Genomic DNA, 21,537 nt, shown 5'->3' with positions numbered 1-21,537 from the left:
TATGTATGTTGTCTCCATCTTTTTTCTCTTTTTGTCTCCATGTAGTCTAAGACAGGTAGCACCTCAGGTTCCTTTAAGATATCACTATTTCTTTTGAAGTTGAGTATATTGTATCCAGCTGTTTTGCACATGAATCTCATTTCAAAGCTTATCAGTCTTTTTCTGCTCGAGTCATTGGCTAGACTTCTGAACCATATGTTAGGATAGGTCTTGCACACAGATCAGACATATAGATGATGGAAGAGAGAAGAAGAAGAATCCAAATTTAATAGGCAAGAAAACAAGAATAAGAATCCATATGAATGATGAGGCCGAATGAACTCTTTTCACTTCTGTTTGTTTCTGGAGAGTCCGAACAATTTTGTCCAGTTTGGTGTCACTTGTTGTGATTTGGTTTTCAGGTCCTCTTTTATTTTGTCTATCCATCTAATTCTGGGCCACCTTTTGGATCTTTTATCTTCCATCGTTGTATACAGAGTTTTAGTTGGTAATCATTCTGTTCCCATTCTGGTTACATGGCCAAACCATCACAGTCACCATAAAAGACTCTCAAGACAAGGTAACTGGAAATATAAGAGAAATGGAAAACATCTGATACAATTCTTCCTTTCTGGCAATAGGCCTAGTGGCCTATTACTGTCTCTTCTCATCTTTTCAAAGGTCATCCTCTCACTTGAGGTCGATATCTCTGTATCTCTCTAGGAGTCTTCCTTCGCTTCAAATTTGGATTGAATATTTGATCAAGAGTTTTTGTTATTCCTATAAGTTTCATATATAGGCAAGATTTTGCCCATTTTCCAATCATTTGGGATAGTCTCAGTGAAAGAACATTATTAGATCAGGTCCACTATTGTTATCGAGTTCTGAGGGAATTTCATGAATTTCAGGTGCTTTGATGATTTTGTTTAAGTGAAAGGATTACTTCTTCCTCTAGGATTATGGATGTTGTATCTTTCTCACTGGTTGGTATATGTGGATGAAAGCTTTTATTTTTAAAGATATTAAAGAAGTAATTGTCCTCAAAGAAAGAATTCAAGAACAAATATCTTTAAAGATAAAAGCTTTCATCTACATATACCAACCAGTGAGAAACATACAACACACATAATCCTAGAGAAAGTAATCCTTTCACTTAAATTCACCAAAAGCACCTGGAATGCATGAAATGCCCTCAGAACTCTAAAACAATAGTGGACCTGATCTAATTAAACAACTAACCAAACTTTTCAATAATATTATTTTCACTAGGACTATCCCAATTGGAAAATAGGCAAAATCTTGCCTATATACATAAAAAAAAAAAAAGGTAATGTTCAAAAATGTAACAATTACAAACCAATTACTCTTCTTTGCAACTCTTACAAAATCTTTGTAAAAATAATACAGAATCGTCTTAATATCATTTACAAACAACTAATAGATGAACATATTGGCTTCAGAACAAATAGGTCAAAAATTAATAATACCTTTACTTTTCATAGTCTGACTGAAATTGCATGGAACAAGGGGGAGAGACCTTTATTGCTGTTTTGTGGATTTTAAATAAGCATTTATTATTATTATTATTATATCACATCTCCAGGGAGTCCAAGGACTCATCGAGAAAGGGCACCAACTCTACAACTCTTTGTCTCACTACTCCACCAACCTTCATCATCTAACACCAACGCCATCTACCGCCGACTACCATCACTACTAGTGGTGCTTTCACAGACAATCACAAACATCCATGCCCAAGGTAGGATTCAAACCCGCAGCCTTTTGGCTGGAGAGCGGATACGCTAACCACTCGGCCAACCAGGCCAGCAATTTGATTCTGTCAACAGAGGAAAACTTCAAATATTAATAAAGAAACCATAAAGTTTCAAATAATAAGATTTGCCTCAACCTACTATCAGCATACAAATGCAGTAGTTCAATATAAAAATATCACAAGTAAAAAACTTGAAATCACACAAGAAGTTACGCAAGTCCACTCTATCCATGCTTTTTTAGCATTTTCATCCAAGAACTCATCAAAGAAGTGCAATTTCCTCAAATGGAAAACCAACTAGGTACAGGAGGAGAGTGTGTTTCAAATACTGAGTACTCTGGATGTCAGTAAAGCTGTGGAACTGGATGGTATTTCACCACGAGTTTTGAGAGAATGTGTTAGGGAACTGACAGTGCCTTTGATGGCTTTTCAATGAAAGTGTGGCTACTGGAAAGGTGCCCATGGAATGGAAGGAAGGTAAGATAGTGCCATTGCATAAGGGCGGTAGCAGACTGGAAGTGTCTAATTATAGACCAGTTTGTGTGTCATCAGTAGTTAGTAAGATCTTGGAGAAAATAGTGAAGGACCGTATAAAGCATTGGGCAGATGAGGGTAATGTTATCTGTGAGAGTCAACATGGATTTGTGAAAGGGCGCTCTTGTTTTAGCAATTTGCTAGCCTTTTATAATAAAGTTACAGGAACATTAGATATACTGCAATTTTCTTAGACTTAGCAAAGGCATTTGACAGGGTGCCACATGATAAGCTGATATTTAAGTTGCAGCACATGGGTCTGGATGTCAGATTGGTCAACTGGATTCAGGATTGGCTGTCTGATAGGTATCAGAGAGTTGTGTATGGTGGAGCAGTTTCAAGGAGGCAGAGGGTTACAAGTAGGGTCCCACAGGGCTCAGTACTAGGACCTATATTGTTTAACCTTTATATCAATGACATTGTCAGTGGATTGCAACGGGATATTCAGTTGTTTGTAGATGATGCGAAGCTGGGAAGGATTATTAGTAATAGTGCAGATGTGGTAGCCCTGCAAGAGGATTTGAATAAGCTAAATAGATGGGCAAATGAATGGGGGTGTCAGTTTAATGCAGCAAAATGTAAGGTCTTGAGGTTTGGGAAACATCGATGGGATGCTGCATACTCTATAGGAGGAGTTATACTGGAGGGAGTAGGGGAGACGAGATCTGGGGTTGATGATCGATAGAAACCTGAAATTTAGGGTACATATTGCAAAGGTGGTGAAGGTAACACAGAGGATTGCTGCAATAATGAGAAGGACACTGACCTGCAGAGATAAAAGGGTTATCATTCCGTTGTATAAGTCTCTGATCAGACCACACTTAGACTATTGTTCTCAGATTTGGTCCCTAGGATTTGAAGGGGATAAATTAACTGTGGAAAGGGTACAAAGACAGATGACAAAGATGGTTTCAGGACTGTACAATTTTGGTTATGAGGATCGGCTGAGGGAATGTGGACTGCAGAGTTTGGTGGATAGAAGAAGGAGAGGTGATATGATTGAGACTTTTAAACTGTTGAGAGGTGGTTACAGGGTTGACACTGGGGAGTGTCAACCCTGTAACCACCTCTCAACAGTGGGGGGTGGTTACAGGGTTGACACTGGTGAGTTCTTTCACTTGGTTGAACAGCGGGAAGGAGTGATGACAAGAGGCCATCCCTGGAAGTTACGAAAGGAAACTTTGAGCAAGAGGATGAGGAGTGGTTTCTTTGCATGGAGGGTGGTTGAACCGTGGAATTCATTGCCTGATGGAGTGGTGAGAGCGAGAATGGTCAATGAGTTTAAGGAGTGGTATGATTTTGTGTTTCTTGGGGGGGGGGACCTCCCCTCGATGAGTCTTGACAGACTTTATGTTCTTAGGAAGGACCTCCACGATGAGTCTTTTGACTCCATGGAGGCCTGAATAATAATAATAATAACTGCACATCATATATGCAGATGATATAATAATTATAACAGATAACAAATCAAATTTCCAATACCAGCTTGCAAAATTATAAAAAATCTGCAGAAATTATAATATTATAAATTCAAGTAAAACTAAGATAATGAAAACTGGAAGACACCTGGAAGATATACAAATAAACACTTGATCAGGACCATAGAACAAGTTAATAGTTTTAATTACCTAGGAACATTTTTGACTTCAAATTTAAATGAAACAACAACAATAAAACATGCACTCTCCATAGCATGGTCAATGATGAATACACTGAATAAAATTTGGAAAAACAAAATTCCACAACTCTAAAAATAAAATTATGCAAAAGTATTATACTACCAACAGCTCTCTATGGGGCAGAAACTTGGACCTTAAAAAAAATAAAGCAGAGAAGAAACTGCTGACTTTTGAAATGAAATCAACAAAACACATTGGACAGAATGCACAAGTGCTGTAAGATTTGAATAATCCTAACCCAAGAATTCTTAACACAGTTAAAAAGCATAAACTCCTTCAAGTGTAGTCACAACGTGCGAATAGTACCAGACTTCATCGCCTTGTATTTGAGGGCACTATGGAGGGTATGACCCACGGCAAGCCCAAGATTAATATGGCATAAAGTCCATAGAATTGCATTGGACTTTCAAAGCTGTTGGCATATGAAAGAGCTTGCTTTGGAGAGAAAACAGTGGAAGGTTCTTATCCACATGGGAATGAACCTGTCATGGATGGAAGAGAATAAAAGAATATCATTATATGCCTAATATGACTATAGAGGAGCCACTGTAGCTCAGTCGGTATAGACGAAGCCCTTTGGTCAGAAAGACATGGGTTTCATTCCCATCCATGACGTCAGGAACCTTTATCTGGTCTCTTTCGACTAAAGGTGAGTTAGTCGACCTCATAAAAAGGTAGAGGGTTTTTTCACCCAGAAACTTAGTTTTTTTGTCCCTCAGAACAGGCAAACTGTCCCTGTGAACACATTGGACCATAAATACATACTTAATCCTTCATTAGGAGAGCTCAACCTGTCCTATGGGATGGGAAAGAGGAAAGGGGGAACCCCATACAAAATAAATAACTATAAATCAAGTACAATGAAAGAGCACAAGGGCCATTTTTATTACACTTTACCACTCCTAGTCAGTTTGTTCACAGAATTACCCTTCTTATTTAGGCAGGTTTATTAGTTAAACAAAATCAAAAGATCACTCATGGTAGTCAAAGAACTTCCTTGATGTAATGTATAACTAAGTTAGTATTTTTCATCTTATAACTTATTGGCAAGATAATTTTTTTTTTTACTTTTACTTTTTAGTCATTTTGTAATTTTAATATTTTCACTTAGGTTCAAAATGAAAATACATCAATTAGAAGTTTAGAAATGCTTTCTAAGAAATGTAAAAATGAGAAAGTGAATGCAACTGTTGTCCAAAGCAATCTTATCTAAGGGATCAAGCACTAGTAAATTTCTCAGGAATTTAAAATGTATTTAATATTATTACACTGGCACCTCCATGGAGTCTGAAGACTCATCACAGGAGACCTAAACTAATCACACAGTCCATCATACATCTCCTTGAACTCATTAATAAAGCACTCACAACTGCCTCTGGCAACCTATTCCATTCCAACTCTCAGTGAAAAATCTAGTTCTCACACCACTATTAACCACACCTTTACTTCCTGTGACCACCTCTTGTTCTTCCCCCTCTAGAAAAGTGAAAGGTTGCTCCTGCAATATTACTATAAAACCATTCACCTCTTTTTCACCTACCAACCAACTTCTGCAGGTACACACACAAACCACCTAAATCTATCATAGGGTACATTCCACAGACTGCTAACCAACTTGGTCGCTCACCTCTGAGTCCTCTCCACCATTTCAAGAAACCCAGGAGACCAGAGCACAATAATCCAGATGTGGATACATCAAAGCCTTATAAAGAGGATAACAACTTCTTATCTCTACTTGTGAGTGTATTCTTCAATAGCCAAGTAATCTTAGGAGCTAGCTTAGCAATATGTCCTCTAAGCTTTAACTGTCTACTACCACCACCTCTACATACTTGGCTTCATCTATTTCGTGAAGTATGGTTTCATCAATGTGGTACACTGCTTGTAATTGATTTATCCCACAATGAATAATTTTACATTTCTTCACATTAAACTGACAGCCTATTTAAATCATCCTGCAAGATCTCCACATCACCTTGATTAATTATTACTCTACCTAATTCTATATCATCAGAATAAAACTGTATGCATGAATCACATTTTAAAATATGGGCTGAAGAAACTACAAAACCTTCAAGTAGCTCAAGTTGAATTAGGACTGATCATTCAATTTTAAACTTTTGTAAAAAAAAAGAAAAAGTAAGTGAGACTATCTAGATTGGCTGCAAAGATAGAATCCAAATTTAAACAGTTACCAAAAGTTCTTTGGTATGCAAATCAATTTTCAAAGCAGGATTATTATCAAAATAAGTCAGTCATATATCTTACTTTTAGACTTCTGTGAACATAAAAAAAGTGCAAACATCAAAAATTGAAGAATTAACAGAATCAGATCACTACTTTAGTCTTACTTTGAATAAGAGGACCAGTAATGGAAATAAAAGATATTTCAGTATTGGTCACTGAGACTGATCATTCTGTCCAATGATGTAAAAATTTTTAATTTAGAATTAGTTTGGGTACCTGGAAAACTGTTCAAGTGATATTCAAAATATAGTGGCCTTACAAATGCATGAATTTGGAACAATTCTGGAGAAAATTCATTTAATTCATTTTTTACTATAACAGATGGAGTTAGGATGATGCAGAAATTTGGATGTGCAAGATTTGCTTTAATCATTTGCTATTCAATTAGTAATTGTCAATGCATCTTTTATAAATATATAAAATATATATAATAAATACATATTTAAAATAATTTTCATGAGAAAATTGTATGGTTCTGGAATTTCCCAGACATGGAAAAAAAAATGTCTTGAGCCCTAGGAGACAATAGAATACTGAAAGTGCATAAAAATCACAAAGCATTTATTTATTTTTTTTTTAATTCTGGTACTGAGCAAATGTTCGTTAAAACATCATGGTCATCAAATTTATGAGTAATTACCATTGTGGTACATTTTTCATTTTTAACTTTTTATCATTATCCTTTGCATTGGACTATAAGTCCTACTGATGTTGATTGGCATTATGTAAATTTGTCAAGACATTTATTCTATTTCAATGGCTCACCAGAAACAATATTTCAACAATTAAGCCTTACATGGTATGGTGATGTCACTGTATTATGTGTACTTGAAATGAACAAGACATTTTTTTTTCCATGTCTGGGAAATTCCAGAACCATACAATTTTCTCATTAAAATTATTTTAAATGTATTTATTATATTTTATAAAAGATGCATTGACAATTGCTAATTGAATAGCAAATGATTAAAGTAAATCTTGCACATCCAAATTTCTGCATCATCCTAACTCCATCTGTTATAGCAAAAAATGAATAAATGAATTTTCTCGAGAATTGTTCCAAATTCATGCATTTGTAAGGCCACTGTATTTTGAATATCACTTGAACAATTTTCCAGGTACCCAAACTAATTCTAAATTAAAAATTTTTACATCATTGGACAGAATGATCAGTCTGAGTGACTAATACTGAAATATCTTTTATTTCCATTACTGGTCCTCTTATTCAAAGTAACACTAAAGTAGTGATCTGATTCTGTTAATTCTTCAATTTTTGATGTTTGCACTTTTTTTATGTTCACAGAAGTCCAAAAGTAAGATATATAAAATGTTTCAATGGCAATTTTGAAGAGTGCTACTTCTTGGCAAAACTTACTTCATCAGTGTCTGGGATGAATTTTTACATCTCCAAAAACCAAAATATGACTTACTCTCTAGATGTAAAATATGTTTATTTTGTCCTTCAATATAAGAGAAATGCATCAAGTGCAAGCATTTTATATCAAACATCTAGCAAAAATGAATGTATGGAAAAACATAACAGTAACATCAGGAATCTGATATATCTGTAATGCATGCATGCATTTTCTGGCCAGTTTGTCTGTTTTGCTTGATGAAAAAACTGTCATTCATATGAGACCAGCTAGCTCACCTTAAGTTGTAGACAGATTTCAAAAACTTTTTTTTTAATCAAAAACAAAGATGATGCCAAATGATCTACAGACATACAGAGGCTTTTAAGACATACTGGTTACTTGAAGTCAAAAGATCTTTTTATATATACATTCCGGCTAGTGGAGAACAAAGGCACAAAAGTTAAATGCACAGAAGACACAAACCAGACCATGAGAGAAAGTTTGTTTTACATTTCAAGCATCTAGCACTCCCACCACATTTCTGCCAGTTATGAGCAGTTTGGTTCTTTCTTCACGAGGCACAGAAACATTAACAAAACCCTTTATATAGAAGCTATTCTTTCTCTTATTTCCCTGAAATGAACAACAGCTCGAAACCATGAATGGTGGGTTAGCCCAATGCTTGAAACACGAACCGCAGGTTTCTCAACTGACTAAAAGTGTGTGTATGCAAATAAACATTAGATAAAGCCTCTTGAAATGAGAGAAAATTTATATTAAAAAACACTCAGAAATAAAAGGCTACCCGATAAATGAACCTAAAATGATGCCTACATAAATTAAATATCGTAAAACGTGTTGTTTACAGTTCTTTACCTAGAACATCTGCAGCTTTGTATTTCGCTACGAAACAGGCATCGTCACCGAACTGTCCTCTCCCAACTAAAGATGCCGTAAATCCAGCCCAGTCCTTTGGAAAACCACATGTTGTAGTAAGCAAACGAAGATCTCGTTCCCGCTTACGAGCGACGCAGTTATTTGCATCGGCTGTCGTAGAATAAGAGTAAACCCCATTGACCAAAGCGCGTGTTAGGAGTCTTCCATACACTAGGATTGACTGCATGACATGTGTCTAAGTCAGCTTGATCTGTTTAAGGAAGTAACCACATCAGATTCATAATTCGTATCCACTGAAGTCCAAACACTACCAAATCAAACTAAGTAATTCTCATAACTGCACATCGATAACACCACCGACAACAAACATAACCCATCCGCCATGTTACTGCATCACAGAATTCAACACACACACACCTAAAACTAAAAAAACTAAATATAAAATAAATAGTGATTCTATATAATAAAGACTGGATAATTGTTCATCGTAAAACATAAATAAATAAACACAGAGATATTCTAAAAACAAAGTACACAACTATACTATTCATCATGAAAATTTTTGAATAAATTGTTCAGCCATTGCAATATTAATGGAATGAAATCTCGACAGGTGATTTAAAAAATAAAAATAAAAAAAAAAAACGAAGAAAGAAATATAACATTTAAAAAGCCTTAGCCATATAATTATTTCATCTCAGTAGTGATTAAAAAGTATGTGCAATTCTTTAAGACAATTCCCTTATCAACTCAGGGAATTGAATAAGATCTTCCAGAGATGAGTTTCACAATCACCTGAAGAATTGCTGGTCTATTTGAGTGGTTAGCATATCCGCTTTCCAACAAACAGGTTATAGGTTCGAATCGTACCTTGGGCAGCTTGCGAGGAAGATGGGGAAAATGAATTTCATTGCCCGACATTGAGACTACTGCCCTGCTTATTAGAAAAACGTCTATGTTTGGTCATAGAGAAGGGTTTCTAGATTATCTTCTTCTTCTTCCTTTCCAGTATTAGGCCTAGTGGCATGTTACGGTAGCTTCCTATCTTTTCAAATGCCTTCCTCTATTCCTTCTCACTTGAGTACGATATCTCTGTATCTCTCTAGGAGTCTTCCTTCACTCATTCTTTCTGTATGTTCTCTCTCTATGAAGATCGATGTAGTCCAAAAAAAAAAAAAGACATCACCTCAAGTTCCTTTAAGATCTTGCTATTTCTTTTGAAGTCTAGTCTATTATAACCAGAATCTCATTTCAGAGCTTATCAGTCTTTATATATATATATATATAATCTGCTTGAGTTATGGTCCAGGCTTCTGATAGGTCTTACTATCGAGTTACTAATTCTTATTCTTATTTTCTTGCTTACTAAATCAAGATTAAATATCTGATTGATAGTTTTTGTTATTCCTATATAATTAGTTATTTTATGTTGCATGTCTTTCTCTCTTTCATAAGTGGCAGCCTGGATATTTGAATGTATTAATATGTTGTATAGTATGATTTGATGCAAATTGCTTCTAATTTGGTACTCAGCCTTTAATGCCATGACTTTGATTTCGGAAGTGCAGATTTCCATACTGTGTGTTTCTGCTATTTCATTTAATGAAAAGGCTGCTCTCTGTAGTGAATCGTTGTAATCGTCAATTAGAACATGATCATCGGCAAATAAAATTGTATCAATGTAGGTGTAATCATTTCTGAATACCAAAACTAGTTATTTCCCTCCACTCTCTTATAATATTATTCATATAGATATTAAAGAAGAGCGGCGATAGACTACATCCTTTTCAGACATCTGAATTTATGTTCTGTGATTCAGATTTTTGTGCTGCTATATTTTTATTTTAATTTGGTTATTGTTTGATATAAAAAAAATCAGCTAACGCCTATTTGTTCCCGTATAGGCAGTAGGCGGGGCCGTTTACCCTATCTAACGTTTGGAGACTGAGTGTACAGTTAAATCTCCACTGGTAGCCAATCAGAGAGATAGCTAGCCCAAGGCTATCACTGATTCATCGGTACGCAATGAAGAAGGCGGCAAGCTAGTGTCGCCATCTCGTGGTCCCTAACCCTAATACAATATTTTTAATGTCTGAAAATAGTGTGGGTTCGACGGTCGATTTTCTTGAGTTTACGGAACGAAAAACTCCAGTTTCCGGGAGAAAAAACATGCTAACCCATGCCAAAGATCGACTAACTCGGGAACCAGTCGAAAAAAGGCTTAGAAAAATTTCCTCTAGTCGGCGACTAGATTTGAACCACCAAATCCTTGCTTCGTACGGTGAAGCGCATAGAGTGCAAACGCCACTTCTACTGAGCTATATTGTTTTATATATATGTGAAAAATTGCTTTAATTAATTCACTGGTTAGGAATGTTGTCATCTCTTAATTTTCCAGTAGCTTATTATGAGTGACTTTATAAAAAGCCTTTTTATAATCGATAAATAATATACGAATCTATAAATTGAATTCTCAACTTTTCTTCTATCAAGAGTTTGAAGGCGAAAAAAGCGTAAGTGCAGGATCTACCTTTACGGAAACCGTTTTGTTCCTCTCTAAAAATATTTTCATAAGATTACTTAATTTAATATTTAAGAGACTTGAATATATTATCCGGGGCCTCTATAATTTTGCCACTTATTAATATTGCTTATTATGAAAATGGGGAGGATCATAGGAGTTTGGTAGTTTGGTAGTGGTAATTGGCCATTTAGGATCTTATTCACAAATTCTAATAGTTTGTATCTGAAGTTGTCTCCAGAGAATTAGAAAAGTTCCATATTGATATCATCTTCTAGGGTTCTATGATTCTTGCATTGTCTAAGTGTTGACTCTGAATCTTCAAGGATAAAGAAATCTGTTGAATTATTTGGAGAAAAGGGTTCTGAGATTGGGTTGTCATCAATTGTCCATAATTCTTTATAGTATTTTAGACAGTCCTCCAAAGGTATAGCATTGCCTTGATCGATTCATTAAGATTATTATTCATCTGTCATAAAAATTTATGTCTATATTTGAGATTTATCAATATAATAGAAAGTCTGTGTAGCTCAGTAAGTGGTGTTTGCATTCCTCAGCACTAAACAACCCGAAGATAGATTTCGAATTCAAGTTTAAGGCTTCCTAAAGGAATATTAAAAACGGAACTTTCAGTAAGCCTTTTTTTCGACTAGTTCCCGAGTTAGTCGATCTCTGACAAGGGCAAGTGGATTTTTTTGTCCCGTAAATTCAAGAAAATCGACCGTTGAACCCACACTATTTTCATACATTAAAAATATTGTGTTAGGGTTAGGGACCACGAGATGATGGCACTTCTTGAGCTACCTTCAATGTATGCTGCTTAATTAGTGATAGCCTTGGACCAGTAATCTCTTATTGGCTACCAGTGGAGATTGAACTGCCCACTCAGTCTCCAAAAGTTGGACAGGGCTAAAATCAGTGGTTAAATACAGCCGGGCTCTCTAGGGGGGGCCGGCCCCGGAACTTTTTTATGCACCGGACCTGGAACATTTTTCTGTTTTGTGACTTTTCTCCCTTTACGGTAATTTAAGCCTAACGCGAAACAGAGAGCAATGGCAGGTTATTAAGACGTGCATATGATTAGTGAGGTATTAATAAAAGATCGCGCGACCGAAAGATAAAAGCATAGCCGACAATCGAGTTGAAATGCTATAAATCACTTAAACCGAATTCCATATGTGAAACAATGTAACAACATTTACTATGTATATATTTCTTAGTTTTAACAAGTTTACGAATTTTAACAAGTTCGGTTGAATTTTATTGCTACTTTGGGGCAGGCGAACTCACGCACATCTAATTAATAACAGTAGTTTTTAGTTAGATACTGTGTTTCCCAGTGCAACATATGGTTTTGCTTCAGTCTATACAGAATAGTTTCTGTATGAGGGAACATGTGATTCATTAATTAGTGCCGATTTATTTGTTGAGAAACATCTTACATAGACTGCTCATACCGTATTCACTGACATAATAAAATTAGTTGTTTTTCTTGCCTCTGCAGTATAGCGGCTGTTGGGGAGGGCGTGTTGTTTACTGCAAGAGAGTTACTATCGGCCGACTTGAACGTATTTAAGCTTTTTTTTATGTGCGAGGTATATGGGAAACTTTTTAATTTCTTTTTTCAAAAAGTAAAATCAGGGGTGCGAGTTATATTCGAATAAATACGGTATTTCAATTATGGATAAGCACATTGGTACCTTCTTTAAACGGAAAAATAGCTCGGATGACGGTGATAATACAAAACGGGTTTGTAATAACAGTTTGTGTATAGTTTCTGAAGAGAAAGAGGCCTGTAACGAATCCACAGAAACACAGACTTCCAATCATTTGCAATGCGATAACGCTAATATGCTGATCGAAAGGAAAGATTTGCTGACTTTCTGGACACTCGACTAGTGGATCACATTCAAAGTAAATACAAACTGGTAATTTTGTAGGAACATTTTTCTTTTGACTTTTGTGACTGTTTTGTGACTTTTCTTCCTTTATGGTAATTATGCCTACTTTATTGTGCTATTATTCAACATCTGTTTATAGTTTTTAATGTGTGTATAAAGTCAATATCAACAGTCGCCTGATTACGAACACGTAATGAAAGGGACGGGAAAGTTTGGAACTTCCCCAGATAGCATTCAGAGGCAGATACAATTGGTTATTTTGTATAGGGCCATGGAACTTATTCATTTAGGATTTAACCACTGGCTAAAACGACCTCGCCTACTCTCTATAAGGGAATATAAAGGAGTTAGCTGTTTTCTGAATTGGTAATGAAATTGTTCCACTATGTCTTTTATGCGTTACTCTTTTTGCTATTGCTCCTTTATGTTTATATTCAATTTCATCATCTATTTTGTTTGTACTTAACCAATTTTTACAGGTCTTCCTTTTTTCATTTATGAGTTTTCTGATTTCTGGGTCCCAGTAACGAAGACCTTTTGTTCTTTTCCATTGTTTTTTTCATACCCAAGATTTCTTGGGCTGAATCTCCTATAATATTACAGAGGTGATTCCATTCTTCATTAATAGATTCATCTGTGGATAGTTACAGTAATTTTTCATTTATTTTTTGCTGATATAGTTTTCTTCTATCGAAGTCACATAATGAGATGACTTTGAACCTAAGTTCTCTATTGTCTAATGGATACTGGTACTTTATCTATCTTGTGGGGAAACGTGTTGATGTCACATATAAATAATGATCAGATTAAATTTCAAAACGTCGGAATACTCTAACATCAAATCAGAATCTACCTATTCTATTATTTGCTATTTTATAGTCCATAATAGATTTCGATACTGTTACTGACCATGTGAATTTATGAACGACTTTGTGTTTTTATTATTATTATTATTTAACGGTGTCTCCATGGAGTCAAAAGACTCATCGCGGGAGACCCGACATTGACACACTAACCATTATTTACACAATACCTGTCATACCTCTCCTTAAATTCATTCACGGTTAAAGCATTCACAACCAGTTCTGGCAAAGCATTCCACCCATTCACAACCCTCCAAGTAAAAAATCTAGTCCTAACACCCTTGTTAACCACACTCTTACACAATCTCCAGGGATGGCCCCTCGTTCTCTCACATCCTGCATTGGTCTTAAGAATATCATCAGTATCAATCCTGTAAAATCCCTTTAACAATTTAAATACCTCTATCATATCTCCTCTCCTACGTCTATCAGCTAGTTTTTGGAGCCCACAGATCATCAATCTATCCTCATAGGGAACATCCCACAGACCTGCAACAATCTTTGTAACCCGCCTCTGAATCCTCTCTACCACTTCCGCATCACCAAGAAATCCTGGCGACCAGATCTGTGCACAATAGTCCAAATGCGGCCTTATTAATGCCTTATAGAGTGGAATAATAACTTCCCTATCCCTGCTAGTTAGTGTGTTCCTCAACAACCATGTAATTTGATGTGATGTTTTGGCAATCTTAGCAATATGCCCTTTAAACTTAAGTTCTCTGTCCACAATAACTCCCAAGTCTCTTGTCTCATCAACTTCCTGCAGTTCAGTTCCGTTAATATAGTAAACAGCATGCGATGTCATCCTCCCGAAGTGCATCACCTTACACTTAGCCACGTTGAACTGACAGCCATTTACCCCAGTCCATAGCGTCAGCCTATTTAAGTCATCCTGTAAAATATCCACATCATTTGAATTGATTATCGCTCTTCCCAATTTTGCATCATCAGCAAACAAGTGGATATTTCCATTCAAGGTATTTCCAATATCATTGATGTACAAATTAAACAATAGAGGACCAAGAACTGAGCCCTGAGGTACACCACTAGTCACTTGCCTTTTCCTGGACTCAGCTCCTCCGTAAACCACTCTTTGATATCTGTCCGCCAGCCATCCTTTAATCCAAATCACCATCTTCGGATCCAAACCCATTTGCTCTAATTTATGTAACAGAGTTCCATGTGGAATCCTGTCAAAAGCCTTTGCAAAGTCAAGCAGTATCACTGAGTAAGGATTTCCTTTATCCAACTCCACTGTTACTTTATTATAGAACGTAAGCAAATTACTTAGGCAAGACCTACCTTTCACAAAACCATGTTGCCCCTTATAAAGTATCATATTGCTGTCCACCCAGTTCTGAATTCTAATTTTAACTAATTTCTCCAAAATCTTAACCACCACTCCAGATATATTGATTGGTCTATAATTTGCAACATCAGTCTTAGAGCCTCCCTTGTGCAATGGAACTATTTTCCCCTCTTTCCACTCTATTGGCACTTTACCAGAACTGAGGCTTAAATTAAATATCCTGGTTAGAGGAGTTGCTAATTCTCTTGCACATTCTCGTAACACATGGGCCGATATGCCATCTAACCCAATGGCAGTGTTAGCATTAAGGTTCTTTAATATATTAAGCACCTCGATTTCATCTATCTCTATACTCTCATCAGTCAATGTCACATCTGACACTGCACTATCACTACTAAGATGGTACACTTTTGCGAAATGATCACTAAGCAACTCAACTATTTGACTAGCTTCAGTAATTTCCTTACCATCAACACTTTTTAAAGTAATCTTTCCATGGATATTCTTCCTTTTACTAGCCACATAGCGAAAGAACTCTTTAGGGTTTCTTTTGGATTCATCAGCTAGCTTCCTCTCATAATTAGCTTTGGCTTTCCTTACCATACAGGTTACTCTCTTTGCCTGTACCTTATATTGCTCATTGGAACGCTCATCACCTTTTTCTTTATATGTCTTCCACAACCTTTTCTTTATATGCAACTCTTGTTTAATAGTATTAGTCATCCATTTTACTCCTACTTGATTTCTCCTTCTGACTCTGGGAATACAGTCTGATACAGCTTTCTTCAAATACTCCTTGAGAATCTCCCACGCATCATCAACATCTCTCCCCTTGAATTTCTCATGCCATAATACAGCTGAAAGCTGACTTCTCAGCTTGCCATAATCACCAGCCTTGTAATTCCACATATACCCATTCTTAATAGAATATTCAGTTCGTCTTTCAATCTCCCAGGTCAAGACCACATGATCGCTTTCCCCAAGTGGAGACATTGTAACTAAATTACTTATTGATATGTTCTCCGATGTTATGACCAGATCTAACACTCTAGAATCTCTTGTCCCTTCCATCACATGCTGTCTCAGGTAATTATCTCTTAACAATTGTATAAACTCCATTTCCTTTGTTCCTTGTGACCATTCCTTCCCCCAATCTATGTCCCCAAAGTTAAAATCCCCCATAATAATTACTTGACCTTTACTCATCGTGCTAATTTGCCAATACATGCTATCTATATTCTCCCTTATTCCCCTTGGATTATAGCAACAACCAATTACATATTTCGCCTTGTTAATCTCTATCTCACACCAAACAGCCTCTAATGAACTGCCCTCTACATACCTGTCACAGTGAGGTACTTCTATCTTTTTTGGCTTTAATGTTTCGTCTATCATTAATAAAACCCCTCCCCCCATTCTGTCATCTCTGTCCTGCCTGAAAATACTGTACCCCTTACATTCAATCCCAATAACTATATCATTCTTGGTTAACCAAGTTTCGCTAATTCCTATAATTTTTGGCCATGTTGTACTAAGTAATGACAAAAATTCTTCACACTTATTCCTAATACTTCGAGCATTGGTATACATAAACTGCAATACACCCTTCCTCCCATAATAAATTACCCCACTCTGTCTACTGTTAACATTCTGCGAACAATTAATCCCAGTTTCACAACGATTAATGACCTTTGTACTATTTACAGCTAACTCTATCACCTGCCTCCCTAGCAAATCCCATTTCCCTGTTTATGACCCTTTACTCTGTCCTTTATCAATAAATGTTCTAAATGCCAAGCTCCTAATCCATTTAAGTGCAAACCATCTCTCTTAAAATACTCCTTCCTTTTATCAAACTCATCCCAGACATCCATAAAATAAATATTCAGTTTCATTTCTTTGCAAAACCTTTTACACAATCTGGACACCATTCCATTTACTATAATTGCTCTTCTGTTCATTTCATCACAATCAAATCGTGGTAGCACACTCATGATCTTTCCACTCTCACTTTTTGCATTCATTTCAATCATTAAATTCTTCAAATCCCGTCTTACAGAAAATCTTTCGCTACGTAGATCATTCGTCCCTATAACTGCAATAATCTCACTCACTCTATCTTTCTGCAATTTCACAGCCCTAGTTATATCCTTAATCTTTGACCCTGGATAACACGCTTTAATTACTCTACCATCCTTCACACCCTTAATTATAGAATTCCCATACAGCACAACATCTTTTTTGCTTCTTCTTAACTTGACATCGTTTACTCCCACTGATGCTTGTTTTTGTTCCTGAACCTCTCTCACATTCTTTAGTATATCACTCAGCAATATGTGTGTATCTATTTCTGCACTATTTATTCCATGCACATATTCACTTCTGTCATTCTCATACTTTGTCATTCTTAATCCCCCCATACTTCCTATTCCATAAAAAATATTAGAACATATTGGAAATCTAAAAGATAGATTATACAATTTGGTCTGATCAAAATTATAAAATATATTACAGTCATTTAAAAATGTCCGTTCATTTGTTTCAGGAGAACTTGCACAACACAGTCTACTCCACATGCTTCTATCCGATACATTGGGATATGGCTGTATAAAACATGTATGTTCCCTATGTGACTGATGGTAGCTAACTGCGAAGTCTTGATGATCACTTAAACTTGGGATATTAGTCCAACCAGATGTATCATCATATATTACATTAAAACTTCTGCGATCATACGAGTCACTTAATACAGGCAAAACATTTGATATATTAGATGTGGAATGGACTGCACAGTCTTTCGTTTCTACTTTGACATCAGATTCAAGAGGGGATACTATAGAAACACAAGATGTAAAGTAATCTGGATTGACATCACCAGCAACCACAGAAGAAATGGCTGACTCAGATGACATACCCAAGTTTGTGACTGACAGGTGAGAATCAACCGTAGCATCAGAAACCGACAACACACTGCCATGCACACATTCACCTGAATTGATGAAAGGACCATCATCACCGCTAAAAACCGTGAATGCAGCATCAGAAACCGACAACACACCGTTATGCACACATTCACCTGAATTGATGAAAGGACTATTGTCATCACTACCCAAGGTTGTGACTGTTAGGTGAGAATCAACTGTAGCATCAGACACTGAACAAGACAATACACCCGTATGCACACTTTCACCTGACAGTTGACCCTCAGCAACCAAGTGAACAATGATCGGTTTTCCTGCTTCGTGACGATCACAATCTAAAGCGCTCTGCTGTATGCCTTCCACAGAATCATTGTACTTATTAGCAACTTCCAAAAAATCTTTCATTTTTAGGAACTCTGCAGATTTTAACAATGATGGAATCATATCCCATGAAATATTAATTTCACCATGGTACATATATTGGATCATCAACCTTAAGTCGCTGAACTTCATGTCATTTAATGTCACAACAGGATGACTACTTGGGTTCTCTAAAAATAAGCTGTATAGAAGAGTGCTGCTTGCAGATAGTACTATTTTGTGAGCCTTGAGGGTCATTCCTTCACACAATAATGTTACATCCACCAAACTTTCACTAGCAAGTAATTTATTAAAAACAGATAATATATTAGGTGTGTGATTGTGCCCTTTCAAACAAATTGTCTGTGATCTTGTTATCATATTGAGTTCTGAACTAAGTTTAAAATAAAATACTCATATTAAACAACATTAAATAATACCTAACAAAATTTACATACATTGCTTGAAATAATTATCTCAGTATTATACACTTATAATCAATAGATTTCATTTAACATCCAGTATATATGCTCAGAGAATGGCAGTATTAGGCTTAACAACAAAAACGCGATCACTATAACATATCATTCTCAAAATGTTTCATCAAACACGTATTATATGAATAACCAAAAATATCTAACACAAGGATTTACATACGTAGCTACAAAGAAGATTTAGCTGTCACAATAGCGAGATTAGGCTTAGCTGCAACGATGCCTGATCATACAATCTGATACCAAATACCAAAATATAAAAACTATCGCGAGACCGCAATCACTAATTAACAACACAATTATGAATATAATATAATATTCATAATATACGGAACTTTATAGGCGTCTATTAACCGCCCTGCAATACCTATTACTGTAATAGATATCGCAAATATATTACTGTAATAATAATTATGGGACGAGGTGTTTTCCCGTTGGTTTTCTTGCGAAACAGTAAACAATTATATCTGTAAATATATGTCTACTTGCCTTCAAATGAAGAGCCCGGATTGATTATGATTGTCTAGATAGCAACCTATACATTTTTGAACATTGTATTCATTATTCTCAGATTATTGTAGATAGAGAAATCAATTAATCTTTGACCGTTTCTATTTTACTAATTCTCCAAAAGTTCCAATATGATTTTTGAATTTGATATTGCCTACGCAAGCATATAAATCCCCAGCAGTAATAACATGTTGTTTTTGTTTAGTTTTGTTTTTTCTGTTATATTTTGGAGTTGGTTATAGAAGTCCGAATTTGCTTCTTCTCCCCCCCCCCCCCGTCTGCAGCGTATCCGAGAACTGAGATATCTTCTATTAAGTTTCAATCTGGGTTGTAATATTCTTTCTTTCTTTCCAGTGTTTATAGTTATTGATGTTGTCTTTAGGGGATTTGTCAATCAAAATTCATACTCCTGCTCTTGCTGTGTAGTCCTCTTGTACTCCACTCTACATATGTACACATACCAATAATTGGCCAAAGACTCCTGTTGTTTGGAGATATGAAACATTCCAGGTTTGTTAATAACATAAAAACCGGTGTATAAATAGTATGAAGCAATATTTCATCATAGTAGTTGAATACATGTGGTAAGGCAATACGACGTAACTTCAAGAGTGGTGTCATTAAGGGCTAACGTGCCAATGCTGCTCAAGTATCCAAAATCAACGGTCGGCAATGTGATCAACAAATGGAGACGTTCTGGAATCACTAATACAGGAAAACACCCAGAGCATCGAAAAAATGGCTGACAGGGACAGAAGGATGTTAAAACGGGTGACACCCAAATCTGGCTACAATCACTACAGACCATCTGTGACGAGTTCCAGAGTACCAGTAACACCATGGTGAGCACTAATTATATTGTACGAAAAGAACTCTTTTTACTGGGTTTCCATGGAAGAACAGCCGCACACAAGCCGAACATTACAACAACGAACAAAGTGGCTTATCTGGTCTGGTGCCAAGAGCGTGTGAACTAGACAATTGAGACATCGCTCCGGAATACCGCAGGAAAACGGTACTCTGGAGCGATGAATTAAGGTTCACCTGCTTTTGTCTGATCGCAGGGTGTGGATATAGAGACAGCCTTCTGAACAGTTGTCACCATTGTAGCTACAGTAAAGTTTGTTGGTGGAGTAATGGTGTTTGGGGTGCATTCAGCTGGTTTGGAGTGGGACCACTGGTCGTTGTCTGTGGTTCAATGAAGGATAAGCATCTTGATATTCTGGATAATCAGGTGCTGCCTACAATGTGGAGTTTTTATTGAACGGACTCTTGTTAAATATCAAGACGACAATACCTCATACCACAGAGCTCTAGCGATTACTGAATAGTATGAGAAGTTGGGTGTTAAACAGCTGCTCTGGCCTTCGCAGGTCCTTACCCCAATCCACTTGAACACTTCTGTGACGAATTGGTGGGGTAATTGTGATCCACTCTATCACGTCCTCGATCTCTCGTTGAACTCATTGCTACTTTGATGGTGAAATGGCGAAAAATGTTTCATGTCTGCTGCACACATTGGTGGAAAGCCTCCTTCAATGAGTATAGGAGGAGATCAAAGCCAAAGCTGGACATACTCGATATTAGGGTAGTACGATATTTAACAATTTATAATTGATACTAATTGTAAATTGCTAAAGTATCCAGACAGCGATAGGTATATGATGTATATCAAGTTCACTATACCGGTTAAAGACCTTTTATGTCAAGTTCACTATACTGATTGAAGTAACCATACTGCTGAGCTGCATGTCATACAGATGCTCTTCAATCGATGAAACCGGCTAACAATTACTCATGATTTATAGATGCGCTTTTGTTAGTAAGCCATATATAGATAATAAAATATTAATACCCCAATGATTTACGTTTAATATTTTTATATTTTTAAATTTTTGTCTATGTGTCATAGCCATTGTCAATACAGTTATTGTAATACTCTAAAAAGAACAAGATTAATTGAAAGCACATGATATTATGTACACTATAGACTGCAGGAGAATATCTCCATCTGCATTAATTGATATTCAAAATAAATTACCATAAATAAATTTAGTTATTTATTTTTAAATATAAGCAAAATTTTAGTGCAATTAAGGAACACATGTTCCTTCATTGTGATGAGTATTAGCTAATATAACTTTCCAAAATGGAGAAACTTTTAGGGAACCACTTGTGTTCAGGTATGAGTTG

General features: G+C 36.1%; 1 protein-coding gene across 1 annotated transcript in view; it reads right to left on the bottom strand.

Annotated features, from left to right (window-relative positions):
- Nucleotides 1-8,901, bottom strand: part of LOC150092912 (protein phosphatase PTC7 homolog) — a 152,295-nt gene extending 143,394 nt beyond the window's left edge. The window contains exon 1 of the mRNA XM_090413348.1: nt 8,445-8,901. Within this exon, the coding sequence (XP_090269474.1) occupies nt 8,445-8,691 (247 nt within the window). The 5' untranslated portion in view covers nt 8,692-8,901. The remainder of the gene's footprint in view (nt 1-8,444) is intronic.
- Between the last annotated feature and the right edge of the window lie 12,636 nt (nt 8,902-21,537).

This window comes from Typopeltis vanoorti, chromosome 24, assembly GCF_054136105.1.
Source record: "Typopeltis vanoorti isolate ZY-2024b chromosome 24, IOZ_Tvanoo_1.0, whole genome shotgun sequence".
In the NCBI taxonomy this organism is placed as follows: domain Eukaryota; kingdom Metazoa; phylum Arthropoda; class Arachnida; order Uropygi; family Thelyphonidae; genus Typopeltis; species Typopeltis vanoorti.
The sequence above is the reverse complement of the archived record's forward strand: the minus strand, read 5'-3'. Positions and strand labels throughout refer to the sequence as shown.